The sequence below is a fragment of the Ammospiza nelsoni genome, chromosome 5, assembly GCF_027579445.1.
Source record: "Ammospiza nelsoni isolate bAmmNel1 chromosome 5, bAmmNel1.pri, whole genome shotgun sequence".
In the NCBI taxonomy this organism is placed as follows: Eukaryota; Metazoa; Chordata; class Aves; order Passeriformes; family Passerellidae; genus Ammospiza; species Ammospiza nelsoni.
Genome location: NC_080637.1, coordinates 69,126,481 through 69,151,213, shown reverse-complemented (window position 1 = coordinate 69,151,213; position 24,733 = coordinate 69,126,481). Strand labels below are relative to the sequence as shown.

General features: G+C 37.0%; 1 protein-coding gene across 3 annotated transcripts in view; it reads right to left on the bottom strand.

Annotated features, from left to right (window-relative positions):
- The window catches only part of ERC1 (ELKS/RAB6-interacting/CAST family member 1), a 274,816-nt gene that overhangs the window by 127,168 nt on the left and 122,915 nt on the right, over nucleotides 1–24,733 (bottom strand). For all 3 annotated transcript variants that reach the window (XM_059471721.1, XM_059471722.1, XM_059471720.1), the window contains one exon: nucleotides 4,324–4,459. In XM_059471721.1, the coding sequence (XP_059327704.1) occupies nucleotides 4,324–4,459 (136 nt within the window). The remainder of the gene's footprint in view (nucleotides 1–4,323; nucleotides 4,460–24,733) is intronic.

Below are 24,733 nucleotides of genomic sequence, written 5' to 3'. Positions count from 1 at the left end.
GAAATTCGCCAGGAGCTCCACACTTGAAAGTCACTTATCCCAGGAAAGCACCTAACATATTTAACCAGCATAACCAATTTGCTTCAAATCTGATGCAAGTTTTCGAGAAGATCATGAACTTGAAGCTTGGAAAGTTTTCCTTTAACCATTTATTCAGAAATTTTGTACTCACTATCCAAAAGCAAGTTCAGAGATTAATTATGAAAGCATAATCTGGCTTTAGTAACAGCCAAAAGAGAACACAACATAATTTTCATTATGGTATAATATTACTATAAAGAGATAAGATGAAAAAAACTTCATCCACCCCCCCCTTCAAGATCCAATCATAGCATATCAAGAGGAAATTTTTCAGTGATTTAAGCTCAGATGGACTGGGCTCCACTGGGGTTTTCAGGTTTTTGAGTGCTGGCACTGACTGTGTGCACATGCAGGGATGTCTCATAACAAAGAGTTAACCACAAACGACTACTTCAACTGGAAGCTACTCCAGCAGCCACCCAGCCCAGGGCTGGCCAAAGTTAAAGCATGCTGTTGGGGGCATTGTCCAAATGCCTCTAATACCCTTGGCAGCCTTGGGGCATTGTGGCTGACATTTAATGAATTTATAAAGTTCATTTGATTAGAAGGTATTTGCTTATCTGTCCATTTCACTGAGCTTCATCTGGATCACAGTAAAAACATTACTGAACATAAAACTGCATATTTGTCTATATTAAAAGTAGAGCTCTTTCCTGGAATGATAGGTTTTTCCAATATGGTAAAAGAAATACACTATCACAAGAAACAAACAGCATATGCTTGCATCTACAGTTCATGGATTAGGAATATACATTACATAATCTAAACTTGGGTGTGGAAAAAGAAAAAAAAAGAACTAATAAGTTTACTTGCTCTCTACAGTTGCTCATTAAAGCACTCAAACACATCTTACACATCATCTGGACACAGAGTTTGTCAGCAGCAATTGGAGACTGATGGACACCTGCTGCAACACAGATTCACCAGCACACAAATCCCCAGCATGGATATTCTGAAAGTTAGGGGAAAACTTCAGAAGATGCTAGAGTGATAAACCAAGAAAATATGCATACTCTCTTTAAGAAGCCAGCTTGAAGTATCCATTCAAATACAATGAAATTTCAGTAAATGTTACCTTTCTTGGACTTAACAGCAGATCAATTATTTTTCACAATAGCCAAGCTTTAGTCACTTCAAGCAAAAAATTTCTACTCCAACCCAACAGTTTGTTTGTTTTTTTTTATCCTGCTTATAGACCAGACACTCATCAGCCTCTCAGATCTCTGGAGAGTTGTGGTTTAAGGGAACCCAGGAGGAAAAGACAAATTTGGAAAGCCATTTATCCATCTCACTAGAATTGAGACATTATGGTTTTCATTCTTCCCCCACTCCCAAAAATACCAAATTTCCATCATCAGAGCTCTGTGAATAAACGAACATTTTGTGACTGGCCTCAGGAAGAAAGAAACCACAGGCCTGGTAGGGACAGAGAGGAGAGCAGGGCACTGTGTGCTTGGGACCCTGTTTATTTGACTAGATTGCAGACAGTCAACCCAAGAACATGCAGATCATATATTTTTAAGCATTTCATAATGGCTTATTATTAATTCCAGCCAAAACCACCAAGACCAAAATTATCTGAAATTGGTGCTTGTGTGTCCTGACCCCAAAGCCAACAATGGTTGCATAAAAAAAAAAAAAAAGTAGTTAAATATCTACAGTCCTCTCAGGTTTAACTTTTTAAAAATCAATTACAAGGCAGTGCCCTTTAAGAGCCTAGAGAGAAGACAGGTCTCCACAACTAACAAACTGAAATGTGGTTCTGGGTAAATTTTACTTCCAGGAAACCAAAATGTTGCAGTCCTTGAGAGAGGGAGGCTGTAAGCAGAGGGCTCTTCTAAAGGAAGGAGCTTTTATTGAACCTGTCACTTGTCATTAAACACTCCATATTTTACCTTAACCTGATATTTTCATTAGAGCATACAGACCTTTTTCATCTGTGAATAAAAGCATTCCCTTCAGCCTTGTGCTGAATATGGGGAAAGGCTCTCTAAAACAGAGCCCACCCAAACAGGACAATTATGTTCTCAAAAGCAGGAAAAGCACTAGGGAAAATCAAGTTACATTAATACCATGATAACCTGCACACTTCAATGTTGACTATCACCTCACACTTCAATCTTATTTAATTTAATAATGCATTTAATAACGTCAATTTTTAGTGTCAAAAAAACTTGCATATAACTACAGAGAAACAAAGACACCAGTGCAGAATAAACCAAAACATAAGCAAACTGCAAAAAAGTATGTACTGCCCTACAGAGATCTCTAGTTGGAAAATCTGAATGGGAAAAGGTAATATTTTTATATCTATGATCTCTCACCTGCTTAAAACACTTTATAAGTAAAGAGTTGGGTAAGAAATTGTAAGGGAAGCTATACATTCTTAAAGAACTCTGATGTAAAGCAACACCATTTTTTTCTGAGTAAAAGCTGCTTCACTGCTACCACCAAAGCTGTACCATCTCCTTGATGTACCAGAAACTGGTGTTAAAAAGTTTTAGCAGAACTTAAAGTTCTTAGCAACTGTAGTATCACTTTCTGTTCATTGCTATATAGTACAAACATTTCACACATATTATTGTTTCTTAAAAGAAAAAAAAAAGTGGTTTCAGTATACAAATAGAAGCTGAGAGAAAACAAATTTCAGGCTTTTTTCAGTGCATTACATATGTGAAAAAGACAGAAAAATGAAAAGGGAAAGAAAAGAACAACTGGGGAGGGAGAGCCAGAAAAGAAAGCCATTCCTTTTAAAATCTTGAACTGCTACATAAAAATAAAGATGAAGGTCTGATGGAATGGTGTCATTCAATTAATATACCTCCCATGTAATTGCAAGGAAAATGTGAAGCACCAGCTGTCTTTTCACACTTGAAATATAGATTTACTCAAATGCAGATTAGGAATCTAACCAAATATTGTAGTAGTTTCAGGAATTTTTAAAGACATTTCACCAATACCAGGAGGACTGTGTTATTCAAACATAGCTGCCACATAACGAGAGCCTTGTGAATTGCCATAGCACTACAGCCACAAAACCCATTAGCAGATGTAGAAATCCCACATTCCCGCCTTTTATAAAGGTCTGCAGTTATGAAATCATTCTCATACACGTGGAACTTAACTATTTCATTGCCCAGTACATGCAGGACTGGAATTGATGGAGAAAACCACAAAATGGTGCATCTGAGAGCATTCCATGGACACAGGTTTCAGTGGTTCTTTCAAAGTTTTAGCTGAAAACATCCCCCCATCATCCCATAAGGAAAGAATTTATCTTTACTAGGAAACCTTTAGGATGTATTCTGTGTCTTCATTGTAGATGTATTAAGATATGTGGTTGATAAAAAGAATAACAAAGGAAAACAAAGAAAGGCTTGCTCTTTAAAGATTAACAGAGTGAAAGGCTACAAGGTAGGGTGCAGTTTCCATGTTTATTTTCACTCACCAAAAAGAAAGTTGTTTTTGTAAATTAAAGAAAACACAGTCAAAACGTCTATTATCTCCACACTTAGCATCATGGTATCTTTGTTGTACCCCATGCCACTAGTTTAATATTTTTATGACAGCAATTGAAAACTTACCTTTTGATAAACCTTCTGCAGCTAATCTCAATACACAGCACACTGAGAAATATTTGACTTGCTTTTATACCAGTGACTTTCGTATGCCTGGGCAGATTTGAGGTAACCAGATAACTCTGTGGGGCAGCAGCATGATCATTTCATAAATAAAGCCAACTGACCAGAAAGCACACCAGGAATTCATGAGGTAAACAAGGATGACTACGATACAAAATGTGGTCCTCCAGTCACCCTACAGTAACTCCAGCTTTCTCTAGGAATACTTACTTGGTTATCTTTCATTTGCTGAAGAAAGGACACCCATATAAGGTGAAAACAGACAAAACAGCTAAAGAAAAAGGCTGTTAGAAGAGCAGAGAAGAAAGAAATGTCACACCCAATCTCAATATGGAATTGATATAATTACTTCAACGATGCACTTCATAACCAAGTTGACAATTAAAAGTACATTTTCCTCTTATGAAAATTGAGGAAGATATGAAGGCAATTGAGAGAGGCTGCTTTCTTTGAAATGCTGTAGGATAGATGTGTCTTTTTAAACAATCAGGGACAAAATTGTTAGGTAAAAGCTATGAGAACAGACCAGGAGGTAGAGCAGAGAGCCAGGCAGCTCAGCCTGGCTCATTACCCCAGCTGCATTAACCAATTCCCACGTTACCTGAAGCTGCTGGGAGCTGTCATTAAGGTTATCCTCTCGTCTCCTGGCCTCCTCCAGCATCTGTGCACTCTTCTTTTTCTCCACTTGTTCTTTGTGCTTCAGATTTGCTACTTTCTTGTTTTGATCTTTAACTTGCCTGCAAAAGAGAGGAGCACTCAGAGCGTGGTCCAGAGCAGTTTCCATCAGTGAGGAGCTGGGCCAGGGAACAGTGGCACCATCAAGTGCCACCACTTCCTTTGCACAAGGTCACCAAACTCATCCTCAAGCATTACCCTCCATTAATTCAGCCAAAAGAAGACTTCATTTTGCTCATTACTATTAACCTGACCTAGAAAATTCCTGAAACAAAAGCATTTGGTAATTATAATTTGATTAATAAACTATTAATCAAAAGATGCACCTGTCTTCTTCTGACTTTGGGGAAGAAAACTCTTCTCTCTTCACACACACAAACGTAGATATAAAAGCACAGAAACCTAATAACCCATTTTGCTTTGGGTACCACTGTATCTAATGTGAGAAAAACAGGAAAACTACTGAAACATGACTTGAACATAGAAGATTACCTACAAGAATTCAGCAAACTGTTTCCAGAGGTAAAACAATTTCTTTTCAACCTCAAAATCTACCTGTTTTCTTGATATTTTGAGGAATTTCCTATCCTTTCTTTTTACACAAACAAGACACAACAAGTAAGAACAAACTATTTGAGAAAGTGTGCATCATTTCCTTTTCACTTGCATTTATAGACTATTTTTGATGATCCTGGCAGCTACCACTGCCTGCAGACAGGGTTTGGCCTTTCAGGGCATTAAGACACATGGAGTATTGAATCTAATTACAGACCCTTTAATCTCAGCCTCCTGACCACAGAGAACTTAAGTCTAAACTTCTAGTCCAATCAAAACAAAACAGGCTAGCTTTGCTTCCTCAGCCCTTTTCTCCATAATTATATCTGGAGTTTGGATTTTGGAATAAAAGATTCTTTGGTTGCAAGATTTCCCCAAAACATCATGCAAGTAGTAGAGGCGGCTCTTTAATTTACTGTTTAGAAAACAGAATGATATACCAGCTTCAGATCTGGTATGTTATCCACACAGACAGGGAAGAATGTTTCTTCTGTATTTCAGAAATACTTTTAGAACAGATCACAAACAACCCTTCTTTAATATTTTCTTCAGAACTCCTAACAAAAGTATGATCAAGAACGCATCTCTTTGTGATATATTTATGTTCAAATTACGTGGCATATGACCAGTCAGTGTTTTGAGTTCCTCCAAAAACACTCTGAGCTCTGAGGTTCAACTCTGAGCTCTGCTTTTTTCCTATGTAAGCCAACTGAGGCTGGGAAAATTGTGAAAACAGCACATTTTCCTTGGTGCTAAAACAAACTCTTAGGGTGAAAAAGTGCTGATGGCCTCTGGAGACCAATAAAAAATGAAAGTTCTTTTCTGATGATGTTAAAAAATTATTGGCGTACTTAACTACCCTGTCCAAGAGTTACAGCTGATTTGAGTCAGGATGCTTTTTAAACACCACCAGTGTAATTGTTGAGTTATTCTAACCCAATGCTGCACACTGGCAATGGGCTCATTGCCCAGTTTGAAAGCAGACTTGCTCAGTGATTAAACAACTTATTGGAAATATTATGCTGGCACCAGCTCAGCTTGTACAATACACGGTTCTATCTGTCCAATAAAATAAACACAGAAAGTACAGCTAAGGCGATGCAGAAAATGAAAATATGTCAGCCCAACACATTCAATTCCACATGAGAATTTTTACTCAATTTTAAAATTAAAATTAGAGGAATTAAGTTTTTTTAAAATAAATGTGCAAAGCTAGATTCACATATTGAGAAACTGATCTTTATTATTATAACCAACTAGTTAGATAAGAGACAACAATATTAATAAAGCCCCAACCCTCTTCAAAATAGATTATCTATCTGAAATAGATAATCTCCTACATGGTCCAAAGTGTTCTCAAACAAAATATGTATTTCAAAGAGATGGGCAATTACAAGGACATGTACTATTGACATTAATTTTGGTGTGAACCAAAATCAATGACATTCTAATATATTAGGTAGATGCTTTGAGACAAAGACAAGCTTTATTAAAGTTAAATTGAAATTACCTAGTGCTTGTAATCCAGAGATCAATCTCCATAAAATTTTCTACTAGACCAGGTTGCTCAAAGCTTCATTTAACCTGGCTTTGAATCACGTACAAGACACAACTATCCCTCCATATCTCTGATGTGAAAAAGGAACAAAAGTCGGGCTATAAAGTTTTCAAATGATACAGGCATCTGTGGCAGTAACTAGAATTTCCCCAACTGTTTAACTGTATAAATCTGGGAAGGTTACATGAAACTCCAAATCTATAAACCCAACAAGGCTTGGAGTCATTTGATAGATGAATACACATTTCATCTCATCTTAATGCCCATGGTACCAAATGAAAATTCTCACTTTTGCAATACCTCATGCAGATAATCATGCAAAAGGTTCAGCATTTACAAGTCCACAGCCCTTTGACATTTATACCATGAAAGTTCTGTGAAGCTCTGAAGACTTCATACTGTGGTTCTGTAAAGAATGATCTTCCTTCTCTGCCAAATAGCTTTCAGTCTTCAAAGCCAGTCAGAGAATCATCTTTTTATATATGCAAACAATCTTTTAAAATATTTAAATATGTACTCATATTTTTAATATCAACAGACCTCAAAAGCTTGCTCATTAGGTATCACCCCATTCACTGCTCAATAAGTCAGTTCTGTTGCTATTTTAAACACTGCAGTACTACTGATGATTTCAATTTCATCTTCACACCACCACTGAACAATGTGCAGAACTGGACCACATACTGAACTGGAACAATAAAATAAAATTACAGAAAGAATATGACTTAAGTGAGCACACTGCAACTGGTACATTTTATGAGGAGACAGTCAAGAGGAATTTTTTTCATAATATATGTGCACAAGGAAGCTTATTAGGAAAAAAGAAACACAAAGAAACAAACAAAGCTCTGCAACTCCCTCAGTTTGAGAGCTTAATTTTGTAAGGTTGATGTTATTTTAACTCTTTTGGATGAATTGCACATATGTAGAGCACATATCCTATCAAAGGGACAGCAAAGTTTAAAATAAAATCCTTAATCTCTAAGAGTATTTTGATTAAAACTGCAAAAACTTGCATGAGATTAAAGATAGTAAAAAGAGAATGAGTTTTGTGTAATGATGGCAAGACCTTAGAGGTTTAAGAATGTTTTCTAGAAAGCACCACTGTCGGCATGTACAGCAACAGCAAACAGCAACTTGCTACGTGCATGTGGGCTTTCATCACAAAATAAAGAGCTGATGAACTTCTGAGAGATGCAGTGCATTAAATATTACCATAAACACACATTCCTACAGAAATATCTTTGCAAAACAGGGCTACAAAAGAGAGAAAGAATTCTGGTGGTTCTAATTAAAGCTAGAGAGTCAGGTCATGTTCACTGAGATAAAACTTTGAAGAAGATACCAACTGCAACCAGCAGAAACAACAAAACTAACAAAAGCATAAGTACCTCCTCTCAAAAGATGTTTATCCTCAAAGTCACCTCAAATCAAATACTAAAAATATTACAGTCATATATAAAAGAAGAAAAACCCATTGAGAATGTTTATGTTGAATTACAATGAAGAATCCCACTCATTTTGGAAATAACAATTTCTTTAGCACTTTTAACAGCAATTTTAAGATAACTATCTTTTTTGAAAGTCCATCTCCTACAACATTTTGCCCTCAAAAGTTTTGAGGGCATTATTTTGAATTTTTTGAATAATCCATTATTTTGAATTTTTCTCCATTTCACAGTATGCCAAGTACTGTTACAGACTAATGAATTAGATAAAAGGAGGTAGAATCAAATTCAGGCTTCTGATTTAAAAATGCAAATCCCAAAGTCTTTCAACTAAAGACAGGCCAAGATTTTCAGAATAAAACATTTCACATCCTTTCATTTTGGGTGCCCAATTTAGTCCATGTGGCTGACGAAAAAATCCCCTAAGATTTCCTAATGTGGACACTGAAACCAACTGTTCATATCAATGGCTTTACTCTTTTTTTAATGAAAGAGTAAAGCTCTCCAGAGAAGTCTTTCCACCTTTCCACTTCTCTATGAAATTCTTGCATTTCCAGTGATGAAATATAGCCCAACACCATGAGGAATAAAGTCAAACAATCACAATAAGCAATAAAAAATTTCAAATTAGAAGATTTTACATTTTAAAATTATTTGAAAACAGGAAGACAATTATAAACAACAGAAGATCAGTGGAGCATCAGGCATTCCTGAAAAGTGGCAAATCCCTTTGTTACCCATCAGCCATTGGGAAAACCTTTCCTCACTAAGAAGACCAATTGCTACAAAGGCCATTTCTTAAAGGCTTTTATGAAATTATTTTTTCTGCGTTAATGTCAGTATTTTTTTCATTTTGACACTGATCTCATTATCTTTTACTGTAATGCACATCAGCATACATACAGCTGCTAATTCTCTCCTCACATGGATTTTCATGCTACACATTAATGTAATGTAAGCTATTATCTGCATCTGGTTATCTTTTCTGACATAATTTCAGATGTTATTCTTGTAAGACAGAAGTTGATAAAATGTTAACTGAAAATATGAATAAGTTAATTTGATTTTAATATTATATTTTAACATACTTTTCCTTCACAGTTATGTGGCTAACACACAGCAGTGTTTTGAGAACAATGCAGGTTAAGCAAACATTTAGAATGCTTTTGAACCATCACAAAAGCTTCCCTGCAATACAAAGTGTACACATACATGCTGCATTTCACACAATGGTTAAAACACCAGGAACAAACATGCACATCTTGTGCACTGCTATAGAAACAGCTTGTTTTACTCATCTGACTTAGGCACTCAGGAATATTTCCATGTGTCTGTCAGCCATGTCAGAAGGATTGCTGAGCTCAAGCTTTCATTGCTGCAGCATTACCACCACCCACAGGACACTCCACTGCTGCTGCAGCTGCTAATCCTGATGGACAGATGAACTTCAGATGCTTTAAAGAACACTTTGCTCCTCAACATGACTTATATTGATAAAATAGTCAACATGACTGAAAAAGCCTACACTGAAAACTGGATGCAGTGACTTACTGTGTTATTTAGTTTTGTATTGTCACAGTGTCTTGTGTTATGAAATATTAGGTTCTACAATACATAGTGTAGAATTATTGAATATTTCAAGTTGGCAGGGACCCATAAGGATCATTCAGACCAGCTCCCTGCTTGTTGCATGACTACCTAAACCTAAACCACACCACTGAGAGCACTGTCAGACACTGCTTGAACTCTGTCTTAGAGCTGTGATCACTTCTCTGCTCCCTCATGGTGAGGCGTCTGCTCCTCACATCCAGCCTGAACTTCCTCTGATGCAACTTCATTGCTTTTCCTTGTGTCCCATCACTGGTCCCAGAGACAGATCAGCACCTTCCATTGCCCTCCTTGAGGGTGGTGCTATCATTGCCTAAGATCTCCAAACACTTTTGTAGTCCTAAATGTCCAAATTACAATATTTACCCCAAAAATTTCCTTTGTCACTTTTTTGTTTTTAAGGTCTGCCCCTGCAAAATATTTTAGCTGGCCATATCCTTAACCATAACTTCTGAATTTAAAAGATCACGAATACAGCGATATATAGGTGAGTTGTTTGGCTTTTCTTGCTTTGTTTTGTGGGGTTTTTTTGTAGTTTTGGTACACAAAGAAAAATATTTACATTCTGGGGCATGCAGCAGAAGGAAACCAAGGAAAAACTCTTCCCAAAAATATTTTGAAAATAAGGAAAAAAAACTGTTTTAAAAGTTTTGATTTGGCTTTTAGTTGCTCAAAACTCACTTTACCTTAGTTAGGGTTAGTCACCAAATCATGAAGAATAATGGCAGTGTTTGGAAAGCCTAATTGCTTAACCTCACAAAAAAGCCAAGTGATAAAGGGAAGATACATCAGCAACGAAGGAAACAGGACTGACCACACCACACAGCCCCACCACCACAACTGGGAGTGTGACTGACAGCTGCCAAGGATTGAACAAAGTTCTTCAATTTACACATTCAAAAAATTAGGCTTAGGGGAGTTACTGCTGAAGATCTATGTGGAATTTTGTATTGCTGGGTTGGGTTTTTTAAGTGTTATCTGGGCCTTTTCCTGGGCTTTGGCTGTACACAGCAGTTCCAGCTTCTCAACTAGTTTGTGACTGCCCTTCAATGTTATTCCAACATCAAAAATGGTGCATTAAATTACTACCTAAAAGAAACAATAATTTCACTATGCTTCAGAAACTTGGTTTAATATTACCACTTCTGTTGGTCATTGCATCCAAGCTAAAAGACCAAACATCACACTTGAACTGTTCCTGTTCAACTGCACAGCACTCAGCCACCTCTCCTGCCTGTGAACTTCTCCCAAAACCTCTCATCATTTTGTTACACTGCTCCTTGCTGTTCTGCACCACTTCTATGACAAGGTAAGGAGTGCCAATGAAAATATTAGCAGATCCTGAAAATGTGACTGGGCTGCTGCATGTAAGTCAAATTGTCCCATGGTGGCTTTAAGAGATGAGGGGTGCACTTCATTTCCTGAGGCTAGGAAACTTTGATTTCTGAAAACAAAGTGTGTGTTCAGGTCAGCACTGGAGGAGGCAAGGGGTGAAGGCTGTGGGAAACTCACTTGCCCCAGATTTTAGGGACAGGAGCTCAACAATGTCTGAATCAAGAGGTGTTAAAGTCAAGCCTTCAAGCACATATCGACTTTACACTGACCACTGACTTTCTTGAGTGATAAGAATTATTTACATAATATAATGCACATTTCCTGATGCAGTCAGCACACCTCTCCCTGTAGCTGAAACAACACAAAGATTTTTCTTCTAGAAACAGGTGATGGGAAGATACAAGATAGGGGAGCACACGCCACATGAATCTAGAAACTCAATATAATAAAAAAATGTTAGCCCAACCCTCCTATAATTTAGAAACACCTTGGAAAAGAAATCTATCACCTGACTCATTAGCAACAGATGAGGGCTACCAAGTAATAAGGTGGCATAAATTAGTATTAATGCTAGATGGAATATTTCATGAGGGAATTAAAAAAAACAAAACCAGAATTAACCAGGGTGCTCTCCAGTCACAAGACAGAAGCCCAGCTACATACAATAGCAAAGTCAAATGCTGCTCTCTAAGTATTCTCAAAAAAAAGTAAGAAAAGAAAAATTGCTCCAATCAACTGGCTGAAATTGATGGATTATCAGCAGAGATTAAACAAAGTGTCTTTGTTTTAGTGCAACAAGTCCATATCACATCAAGCAAACCAAAGGTTTGCTTTTAGACAGGGCCAAATACAATAAGGCACTAAATATTTCTGGTAAACATCTATAGCAACTCATGTTTTCATTAATCTCTAATTACAGTTTTGTAGATAGAATCCTTTGCACCTATTTGTCCAGCCAATGTGCAGCTAAAAAAAAAAAAGACTAATAAATGAATATACAGCTTCCCAACTACTTAAATTCTCATCACCTATTTCCTGGAAGCAAATTCTGTGATGAAAATAATGAATACATTACCATAATTTCATAACTGGTGTAAAATTTTAACTCAAACTTCAGAGATTAAATAGCAAATTAATCATACATTTGATAACTATTTTTGTAAGCTGACAGCAATTGAACTAAAAAAGAAACCTTAATTGTAAAATCTTGCAACTTTTAGTTTTGATTGTTGCTAGGAAATTAAAAACACAAACTTCAGGTGTATTCTGAAATAAACCTGTAACATAGTGGTATGGGTGTTCCTTTGTTAAGAAAAATACTAATACTTTAAGGACCTTAATAAAAGCATTCAGTCGTTCAAAAATAAGTTTGTTCTGTTGTATTTTTTTCCTGCTTTTGTTAATTGAGCAAACAGATGCAAAGCCAAAAATGACATTTATAAAATGGCTGATTAGGCTTTGGTGTGGATTCCTTTGCCCTGCAACATGCTGGGTTAGTTGAATTTGGCCCTAACAGTGTGGGAAGAAGTCCCACAGGTGCCGTTCTCTTCACCTTCAACTCCAGCTCACAAACCAACTGCCCTGTGAACAGATCACACACACCCAGCCACTCTCTGCTCGAGAGACCTGCCCCACTTGGCTGAAAAAAGTGTTGAACGGCATTTTATTGACATTTCAGAGGGTATTTTGTGATCCAAGACAACACAAGTCTTTTTTAACTGCAATCCCACCAGCCAGAACACAAAACAAAACCCCATGCAGCAGTTGTTTTCTTTCAGATGGGCAAATATTTTTAATTCCTTCTAGAACAACACCCATACAAACAAAAATAAAAATCAAACATAAAAATTAGCCATTGCAACCAAACAAAAAATTATTGTAAGGAGAAGGAAATTTTAAAACTAGGCATTTAAAAACCATAGTAGAGTAGCTTAAACATCTATATGTATGTAAACAAGGTATGAAGAGAGAAAACTCCTTTCCAAAAATTTGCAGGAATTTGGGATAACAGTTGAACATTATTATTCTGTCCTCTTGATAGGTGTGTGTTAAAAAAGCAAGATATGTCTTACACATTTAAGCAGTATACCTACTAAAATTTTGATAATTAATTTCATTTAACGCTCCTGTTTTTTTTCATACATGATGTCCTTAAAGTAAATGATGAAAAAAAAAAATTGAGCAAGAGGAGCAAGTGCTGAAAGAAATGACAATTTACACTGATTTGAGGTATCAATCCTTTAAAACATGCTGATATCCTAAATACTGAAAATGTGTTTGCTCTCATGTATTTTACATGTATTGCTAGGAGTAAGTAATTTAAAAACCTATTTCTAAGCTATTTATTACTAATTGAAATTGCTAACATATTCTGATTGATTTGTGAAAGTGAAAAATCACACACTGAAAAGTGAAACGAATGTATCTAGTAGCTGATTTTAAGTTAACAACATTTAAAAATTTGGGACAATAACATAAGAAATCAGGGGCATCCCACAAAACCAAGAATGCTACCACCTGAAAACCAGGAATACACTTGTTTTATTAAAACTCTGCAGACTCAAGGAACTAAATTGAAAATAAAATGCAGACAATTACAGAACAGGATAAGCTTAAGGAAAGATCCAGGGATGAACACAATAGTGGTGCTCCCAAAGGAATGCATTTTCAAAGGTACAGCATCCCCACTATAATAAGAGTTCTATCCTTACAGATATTTATGGGGTAAAGTTGCATTATGTCACCTCTCTTTTAGTTCCCAGGAGAGGAGGAACTGGAAGGAAAGCAGCCTCACTTTTCTGCTGGGTTGGCACCCTTTCCTTTCTTTGTCAAGGCTGGCCCTGGGCACTCCAGCGTGGCAATTGCCACTTGCTGGCAGCTGTAATTTCTAGGCTGAAATGAGGCTTTTGTGCATTTACAGAGAGCATTCTGCAACTCAGGTTTGTAATTCTTGATCACTTCTGGTTTTGTATAAAAAGAAATAGGTAAAAAAAAGGAGATTTACCTGTAAAGTTCATTCCAAAGTGCTTGGAGGAAGGAAGCTGGAACTGAATCATTCCAACCCCACGGCCACCCCAAAACTATCAACATGCTTGATCCCAATTTCTATCAAATCTGTTCAGTGTTGTAAACAGATACATAGGAATGCTCCATGTAAAAGCACTTTACATTGGGAGGAGTGTGCTGGGTCACTAAAGGGAGAGGAGGCACCTTACCCCTTGGAGATGGGAGTTAATTACTCAGCCATGAACAGAAAGTGACAACTGGAAATATTTTGTTCTCCAACGAAGTGAAAAAAACCCCATTTCTCTTAATTAAGAAGAGTGGCCTATCTGCTGGATAAGCAGGAAATTAAGTAAGTTACTGAGAGCTTGATTAAATCTGTCTGAATTGCCTGGGGTACTTCAAGAAGACTATCTAGAAAAGCTGACATATTCCAGTATGAAAGAGCCCTCTATTGTTTGCAGATGAAGAACACATTATGCAGAAGGAGGGAATGCTTGAATACACCACCCTGCAAGAACAATGAAATGGAAGAGAGCCATAGAAGAGAAAGGGAGGAAAAAGAGCTTTCTAATTTAATTTTAGTCTAAGAATGTTAAGCATGTCTTTATCTTGCAGTATCTCTAATAGCCTACTTGGGATTTCATGGACAAGAAATTTTGTTTTCATTTTTCAGTAAAATGATTAGGAATGATTTCCAATTAACTGACTGATAGCAACAGAAATATTCACAGAATCTATAAGCTGTATGACTGTAATAAATATCTCTGCTTATCTAACATATTTTTCATGCAAAAGATGAGGAATTATTTGCAGAGATGATGCATAGGCCTGTCAGGGAAGCTGGTTTCACAGGAATGAGGATGGAAAACATGAGCTCAGCGAGCAGTGAAGTAATGCTGTCAATTGGTGAGGCAGTGAAAGGCACATCTGAAACACCAGGGCTCAAAGGCTCCCATCTGAGGCACACCTTGTGTGCAGGTCAGCAGTGCAACCTGAACTCCACAAGCAGCACGAGAACAAAAGGTTCCACTTCAGGCACTGGCACAGACTCAACGTGCAACCAGTGACTTCCCAGGCAGCTGAGAATCTCACAGCAGAAAAATGCTGCCTCAACACACTGTGGCACTCACACTCTCTGAACAGAGAGAGACATAATTCTCTCTCCCAGGATTTTTCCTAGAGAATCACAGAGAGAAGACAGAACAATTCTTATCTCTACTCGCTACTCCTGTTGTTTTCACACATATGAGATATGTTTGGAAGATTGTTTACCGGAAGGGATTTAGTAATTAGATTCTACTGAGATTGTTACGATTCCTCAGCCAATTAAGTCAAAACTGTGTCCTAACTATCTCAAAGAGTCACAAGTTTTTCTTCAATATTCTTTAGTCTCTTTGTATAGTATAGTTTAATATCTCTTAAATATAATATTACTAGTATATGGTATAGTTTTAATAAAACAATTGTTCAACCTTCTAAAACATAGAGTAGGTAAAGATTCCACTTCCAACAGAGGAGGAAAGCTCTGATAATCACTATATCTAAAGCAAATTTGAAAGGCTATGCCAACAACTTCTTTTAAGGAAAACCACAGTTCTATTTTGAGACCTACACTGCCTTCATTTTTTTCCTTCCCCACTATCATCCCTAAGAAGCCATATTTCTCCTCACTCAAAAGCATCAGATAACTCTTTAAAAAAGAGTACTTCTTAGTGTAAAGAATTCCAAAGCCATTTTTGCTCTAAGTAGAACTACAGGAAACATATATTGAATAGAAAACAACTACTACAGATTGCTGTCTTTTGGAGACAGCCAAGGAAATATAAATGTAAACTTCTTTGAAGATAACATTTCTGTCTCTGCTGAGCTAAAACCACTGCTAACTCAACACACTTCAAATTTCCATCACTTCCTGACATGGTTAATGACCAACATTATGGCAGAGTGAAGACCTGGAGTCTCCTGAAGGTATAAAACTGAAGAGCCAGCCACACTTGCAGTAAAATTTCTCCTGAGTGCCCTGGCATGCTGTCAGTGCTCACATCCATGGCTACCTGGAGGTCCAGCAGTGTGCAAAGGCATTTCCAGCACAGTGAAAAGCTCACAGGTACCACAGACTACATGCCTGCCACTAAGTACTCTGCTGTTTTGGTTTGGCTTTTAAAAATAATTATTGAATAGCACCCTGAGTTTCCTGCACTCTGAACATTTTATACAGTATTATCTTCTATTTTCTTACAGAAGGATGGCATTTTAAATATTTCTTCAGTGGTTAGACATGCTCTGTTTAATATACATTTAGGACTCTGGAAGAAGGATTGAAATAATCCTCTCAGATTTAGTATTTTGTTTTTACTTTTATTTTATAAGGCTACACTTGAGTTGCTACACTGACATTTAATTTTACATGGATACACTCTCAGCAGACTTTTACCTGGATTCATGCCACCAGCCTGTACTCATCTAATCACCAAGCCACCTTGCTTGGGGAAATAAGGTTTACAGAATTTCATTATTACTTCCTAGAGCATCAAATTCTCTTTGGTACAGCAAAATAACCTGGAAAAATTTATTCTTAAAAGTGGATTACTTGCTTCAAAACATGGCAGACAGTACAATCAATTATGTGATCTAAACTAGCAGAAAATCTGACAGTAGAAAGCAGAGCACTAAAACCAGAGCACTTTCTGTGGGATATCTCCTGTCCAGTTAAGCTGTTTGTTATCTAGTTCGAGGCTGGAAATCTTATTTCTGCATTATCAATATTGCTCATTCTTCCCTCAAAAAACCTGCAGTTGCTTGTTACAGCACCTGATTGTCTTTTTATCTTTATCTGTCTCAACTTTTGTGACACATATTCAAAAGAACAGCTTAGAAAAACTGGAGCATATGAATTTATGGTATTTTTTCTATTTTTTTTCACTGCTGCAGGTAATGACATCAGTATAGTGTTATTTGGTTTATTACTCTTGAACTCAGCCAGCATTGGGGAGTTCTTTATGGGAAGCTGTCATCAGCAGAGATGCTTAGCAAAAGAAATCCTTACAGAAAACTGCTCTAATCCTCGTGCTTTCCAAGGCAATTTTATTTACTATGAATCAGCATGACATGCACTCCAGATCCTTAAGACTTCTGAGCAGCAAATACAGGTCACAACAGCAACAGTGATGTGGATTACATGGTTCTATTCTGATTCACTGAGTTTGTCAACTCAGGAGAGAGATGATGAAAGTTTCATGGATAGATCAGAAAATTCAGAGGTACTGATTAATGTAAGTAAAGCTGTTCTAGATGAGAACAGAAATAATCAGAGAATTTCTTCCTGTTAGGATACAGACATACCTAACACACTTTTCCCATACTGAGTTCTTTTCCAGGAGACACATTTGCTCTGATGTCTGAAAAAATTGCTTTACATCATTCAGAGATATATAAAGTTATGCTTCCTATAGTAGCTTCCAAGGTAGATTGTTACCTCACAGAGCAGATATTTCTTCATATATTGCAGTCAATGGTAATTAGCAAACTCTGAAATGCTTAGGAAAGAAACTAATATTTCAACCACTAATTTTCCTGTTTGCCCTGAGGAGAAGCTTTTTATTTTGTTTCTGGCCAGCAGATTTTGTAGTTCCAAGAGCAGTCATTCCATCTACTTCCTTACACTCTTGATTTATTTTAACAAATAAATTAAAAACTCAGCGACTAGCCACAATAATTTAAAAAATGGAAAAAAAGTAATCCAAAATAATCAATAAACCAACTAAGAAACTGTGAGGACAGAATGGGCAATGTCTTTAACATCTTAGAAAATTCCTCCAAGTTCCTAATCCTAACACTTGGTCACCTCAAATCACAGCCATATCTTCTCTGGCCAAATTTTACAGTGTGCTCTAAATGTGAGAAACAAAAGTTATGGTTACATTGCTTGTGAAAAGAGAAATCACTCCAGGTCTTAGAAAGACCACAACCAAACAGCACCCTAAAATTGTTTCCCCTCTTATCATTAATTCCAGCATAGGCACAGGTATTTAAAAAACCTATAGCCATATGGATTGAAGTCAAAGCAGCTTTGACAGCTGAATTCCATAGCATCTAGGACTCCATCAGCCAAAGCACACCAAGCAAACAAGTATTTGATGGTGGTAGCAGGCAAATAGAGCCTGGCCCACAGAGCCCTGCTCCTGCAGCAAAAGGCAGAGTGGATATTTCAGAGGAGAACGTTCACAGGGCAGGAAAAGCTTCCTGGCAGTTACATTTTTTGGGACATGAAGGGGTCATTCCAGGCCAGACCTCCTCTCCCCAGTAATTACAAATATGCCAGTATGACACACTGAGCATGGAAGGTATTGATGGATGACAACAACGCGATTAACTTCCAATCTTTTTCCAGTTTGTGGGAGGAAGAAAAACACTCACCCGAGGCCACAAGTGCAGGGCCTGTGCCAAACCAAGGTTACAGCACTGACACAATTTAAAGGCGTCAGCAGCACCACAGCTCTGAGGGATTCCAGCCACCACCACATTTTTCAGTGCTAACCATGAACAGCAAAGTTGGATGTTGGTCCATGATAACTCAGAATTTTAGTCATTAAGTAGTGGCTTTCTGGGCAAAGACACTGCCTGGAACAATTATGATCATTCCTTCTTCAGGAGTCACAGATGGTTTCTAGCAACAGAATTTATCAGCAAAGACTAAAATCCAACATGGCTGCAGAGCTTTCAAAGGGAAATGAGAGTCATTAGGTAATGTACTCTTACTTGAGTTATTTAGGCCACAGATGTTTGCTCCGAGTTACTCTACTGAAATCCCAAAATCTAAGGTTAGCAACAGCTTTTAAAATATAAAACCAGAAAAATAAGCCGTGGCTGCAAGACTCCAAATTAAACATATTGTTTCTTAGTACGCTTTCTTCAGTGGTTTATCACTGTGTTTTCAACAAATTCATCCTCCTGCTAATTCACTTCTCTTTAACCCACAGCCCTTGGTTCTTTCTGACAGCACAGCACATTCAAGCTGCACCAAAACTGTTTCTGCAACATCCCTGTAAGGTTTCAGGCACAGAGGCAATGATAAAGATCCAGCAGTTAAAGTTTGTACCACCAGTATTTCAAGGGAACCACTTCTGCACTCCACAGCATGTGTATGTATTGTGGAACATGGCTAATGGCCAATCTCTTCTCTTAAAGTAACAGATAAAACCAGAAATATTTCAACTGTCTTCCTTCAGCTTCCTGTTCCTGAAGTTTTTTCCCTTTAAAACTTGCATTGGTTAGTCGTCCCTCTTCTTCCCAGTGCACAACAGCATTGATTTACAATGGTTTGATACAAATTCTTTCCTTCTAAACATGCACCCTCTTCAACCCATCCTCCTACACAGACTTAACCAAATCTCCGATCTTTTATTTTGCAATCATGTAATTTGATGGGCAATCTTCCGTAAGATCTCAATTTTAGCTGAATAGACAGTCTCATAAACACCCTTTTAAAAGCAGATACTGACCTTGAGGTGAGGCTGAAGGAAGCAGCAAATCCAGGAGGAGATGCGAAAGAGAAAGAGTTAGAGTTTGTGAAAACAGAGTCCAGAGATAAAGCAGTTCAAGAATAAAGGACAAAACAAGCAGATATAAATCAGGTAATGACACACAGACACACAATCATTCACAAACACAGAGCTGCATGTTTTATAGACATCTAATTAAAAAAAAAAATAACCAAACCAAAAACCAAGAAAAAGAAATAAGAGAAAAAAAGGACCTTTAGATTAGATTACACCATTTCAATTAGAGGCAACTTGCTGTAGAGAAAATAGTCTCCAATATGTAACAGTTCTTGGAAAAAGAAAATAAGCCATTTTTTAAGAAAACTCTGGATTTATATCACATCATTATCAAGTGTCCTTCTTCCAGAATTCTAACAAATATTTTGAAAATACAGTTTGACTATCTGAGATGAAACTTAATGTTTCCTTTATGACATCTTCTAAGGGCTTATTTTCTCCCCATGAGCAAGACATGCAATTTTTTCACTTTTCCTGCAGATGATGTCAACTTGTATAAAGGGACTAAATAGAAAGGAAAAAACCCCCAACCACTGAGTAAAATCCTTGAGACCTGAAGATTTGTCAAAGCTAAAAGGTCATCTTTCTTAATTTTGACAGTGAAGTCACCCCTTCCAAAGAGAAACAAAAAAAGCAGCTGCCTCTTCCTCCTGCCATAGAATTCTCCTGTATAAGGTGCAATCTAAGAACAATAATGACCAAACAGGTATTTTTTTGACAGTTCTCTCCAACATTGCTCAACAGCAGAACGACCAAGACAAAATGCTGGAGTCCCCTTTGTAACATGAGGTCTCATAGGTTCATTATTGCCTTTTTTTTTTTTTCAAATGTCTCCAGTATCTTTCATAGGCATCTGCTGTCAATTTCACTGATAACAGCAAGGTAAGTCCAAGGTATCATAAATATAGATATTTTCAAACTGATTTTAAATTTGATGATTTTCAGTCAATAGAAAAGAGGCAAAGGAAATGTCCTTCTGTCCAAAGTAGCAATTTGGCTTTGACAACATTTGTTGTACTTCTCCCGTGGCAAAATTTCACTCTAAAAAGGCAGGATATGGGCTGGATAAAAATATTTCTATATTTTCCATTTTTTATATTTTTTGCTAACTGCTATATTCTTTATTACTCTTGGTATATGGAGGCACGTAAATAAAATTTGAAGTCCTTATTTATGACATAAATTTTACTATCAATTGTGCTGAGTATTGAATTTGTACAAGCAGCTGTTATTGGTCTGTAACAGATTTAACTAATGCAAAATTACTTTTCTTTGGCTTCTCAACCAACATTCTTCAAATCAAGCTCTTCAAGGACAGCTGTTGTAAAGACTGTATTATCTGGGGATTTGGGGAAATATGAGACTTGTAAAGTGCCAAACACCACATCTCAGTCTTTGATCTTGAAGTAACTTACAAAGTTCCAAAAGCCTTGGTTAATTCATACTGAAAAACATGTAAGTAACAATTCTGACTGATATCCAAGACTACAAACAAATTTAACAAAAGGGAACAAAAATTTGAAAATAAACAGTTGGTTAAATATGGGAATAAATACAGTAAAGGTGAAAAATTTAAGATTCTCATTTTGTGTTTCAGGGATCCTTTGGTTGTGTTGTAATTATGTGATATTGTTTCTTCATTTTAACAGTGAAAAGCATACAGGCTACAACTCAGAAGAGTCCAGAGGAATTTAAATGAACCACACAGTTCTTCCAACTGCTATTAAAGGTAGCATCTTTTGCTGGCACAGGATGAAGGCAAACCAGCATGTACAACACTATGCTGAGGTCACTTGCAATTTTCTGTGTGCTACAGAAGTATTACTTAACCAGCTGCATGGGTTTTAAACAGAGAATAATAATTATTGCTACATCTCCATTTTGTTATGGAATAATTCTTTCTCCCAAAGAAAAATACATTTTCTGTAATCGCTAGCCCCTTTTCCAAGTTTTTGTTACAGAGGCAGAAAGTATTTTTTAGAAGTGTGGATTTTTAGAATAATCAATGTTTAGCTGAATGAAAATAAGGACTATGTATGAAAGCACATTAACATTAGAGAAAATCTATAAGTGTGCTGTCACTCAAACTAAAACCAAGGCAGACACCTCAATCTGCCAGCTGTTGGGAAGCCAACGGAGACGTGCCATGGACTGGAGCTGAAGCCTCAGTGCAGGGGCTCTATCAGTGAAATTGAACAGAGGAGCACAGCAAGCATCTGCCCCAGGCAGCAGCCCCAAGCAAGCAGGACCAGATACACACCGAGACAGACTCGTTACAGAGCAGAACCACAAGTTTCAGTTTGCACTCCTTCCCTTCAAGCCAGAACACACACTTGCAGCATTCCTTACAAGATCCAGCAGCAGCGCTCCTGCCCAGCCCCATTTACTGTGTGCTCCAGTGCAACAGTCACACAGGGAGACAAGACAATTGTAATGCCAGCTGGCAGCCCCAGAGAAACCCCCCACTTGCTCTTAAAATACCATCCTGGTAATTGTAAAGGTAGAGCTGACTTTAATCTGATCACTGGGTGCATATCAAAAAAATGAGATGTGAATGCTCAACCATTTTAATTAAGAAATCTCTATTTTAAAAGCTGTTGGTTATTCCAGCTACAATTTTTTCCACATGCTTGTGTATTATAGGGAGTGGGATGAGCCTGCAACATTTGTCTCAGATGTACTTAGGATGTAGTTTATGTAATGATTTTCAGTCAACCTTTGAATTCCCCTTGTTTGACAGTGAGTAATTGTGTATATTTATTACCCTGTCATCCCTTCAAAGCAGTCTGACAGGGAACAATAGGCATTTGATCTTCCTTGTGTCTGTCAAAGCAGAGAGGCTATTTATTTACCCCTTTTGACAGATTTTCTTGATAAAAGAATGATGGCTGGTCTTTTTCTTAGGTTGGTATTTAGAGGGATGGGGAAGAGATGGAGAGGCACAGACAGAAGGTTTGTGTGCATGGATCTAAGAGCACAAACCCAGCCACAGATGGCCACAATGGAGCACTAAAATTACGATTTCACTGAATTACTGGCAATTACTGCATATTCCTTTTGCTCTTTCAGTACTCCAAGACAATGCTTAGGATCTGACACTTTTAGTTCTACTATATTAGTTGTATAAAAGACAGTTTTGGTGGTTTGGTTTTTTTTTTTTGACTCCTTCCACACCAGGTTGTGAGTATAGATACTCCCATATTGCTCAAATATATTGACTGAAACAAAGCTACAAAACAGCTTTGGAAGAGATGTAGTAAAGGCAGGTAACAATGAAACTGATATGCAGATTTGGCTCATTATTTCCACGATGCTCTTCCTCCTCACATTTATAATTATTTTAATTATATCACAGCTCTTACAGTCTAATGATCTAGCAGCTGGATTAGGAGATACCTGCTAAATAAAATCCATTATTGCTACAATATAAGGCAGATGACAACTCCTATACTCATTACAGATAACAGGCATGAGAGGGAGTGCTTGAAAACCATCTTGATTTAATGATACAGGAAGGGGGAAAGAATGGGAAATAAAGGACAGCTAAACAAAGAAGAAATTGAAGAAGAATATCCCATTATAAGAAAAAGGTGAGGATGGATTGAGGAGTCACCGTAAAATCACAGTGATGGGGTTTTTATCTGCTGCTCTCTACAGATGGATTTGCAATTACTGGCAGTGTCCCTGTGCCTTTCTTTTCCTTGCTTAGATGTAGGTTTCAAAAGTGATTAGGGAGTCTGGTAACAAAGCTTGACTTCCAGAGGGCAGACACTTTCTGAAAACCAGCATGCTTTCAAATGCCTTAAGTTAAATACCTGTAAGCAAATGTGCCTGCATCTTTTATTCTAATCTGTTTAAAGAAGTTATGCTGATATGAAATGTTTTGTGTTTTCCTCCTCTGAAACTTGATACAGGACTTCAGGTGTAACACTGATCTTGTATGAAGATAAAGCAAGACTGAGAAGAAAGAAATTACTTCTTCCTTTCCTAGCTGGGAGATTATGAAAATCTTAATATTCAACAGATCTGTGTGCTCAGAGGTGGAGCTGGACTAACTATGGGCCTGACCACTTCTTTCCATTACAAAACCCAGTTCTCAGTTGCTTGCCAAATATGAAGAAGCTGTGCTGCTATTTCCCATGACAGGTTCAACTTAACCAGGGATTTTTGTGGAAAATTTCAGCTGTGTCCTTCACAAAAAGCAGCATTTTTATAGAAAAAAATTGTTCATATATGGTAAAGCGTGTATCATTTCACATAAAATGTGAATTAAAATTATAAGGCAATCTCAGAATATCCTAAGTTTTGAATGATTTACCTTAGAATTTTAATGTTCACTTAAGCTACAGATTTTTGAGCGAAGTAGATGAAATTCTACAGATTCTGCCTTGTAATAATACCATGCAATTGTAAGATAAATACATTTGATTTTATGTTTTATGGCAACAAAATAGATTGAAGCATTTAAAAATAATATTTAATTGTTTCAGGTTTTCTAATGCCTGAATCAGAGTTCAATTTATTTTTGGAGGGCTATAATCAGTTAAGACACATAAAGAATTATAGCCACACCATCTCTCAAGGCTAACTTTAATGGTGATGATTATGACTTTATAAACACCTTTCTTTAATTTTACACCGTATCTCTTACTTTAAATTATTTATATGCCTTGATGTGGTTCTTGCTTAGGAATGCTATAAAAAACTATTTAAAAATTCACAGAAACAACAAACCTGAAAACCAAGGACAATTATTCCAAGGTATGAGTAGCAGTTTGAAAAGAAGTATTTCAGCTTCAAACTGTTGACTTAAGCTTAGGGCATAATTTACTAGTAGTTTCCTTTACACTATTCTAGGAAACTGTAAAGTTGATGGAAAATACAGCTAATTTCTCTCTCCATCTATCCTTCATAGAACACTACACAAACATATCTGTCTTAAAGACAGACAAAATAAGATATTCTGCATTCTACTGTTCACATTTTTCAGCACTCCTTTGAGATCCCATGTTTTTTAATCTTTTATTTACTGTTGGGAAGAAATAGTTAAGATGAGGACTATACCTTTTGGCTGCTACAAATCAAAAGTTGGAAGGTTTCTTCTTCAAAAGGGCATCCTTAAATTCTTTTCAGGAAAACTCTCCAAATTCTCTTTCTTAAAATAGCCACTAATTCCAGCTGTCCTTAGCAGGACTGCTGGTATTCCACAGCTGAGTGCTGTCTTCCTTTGCTCCCAAAGCAAAATCTCCTTCAGGAATAAAAACAAGC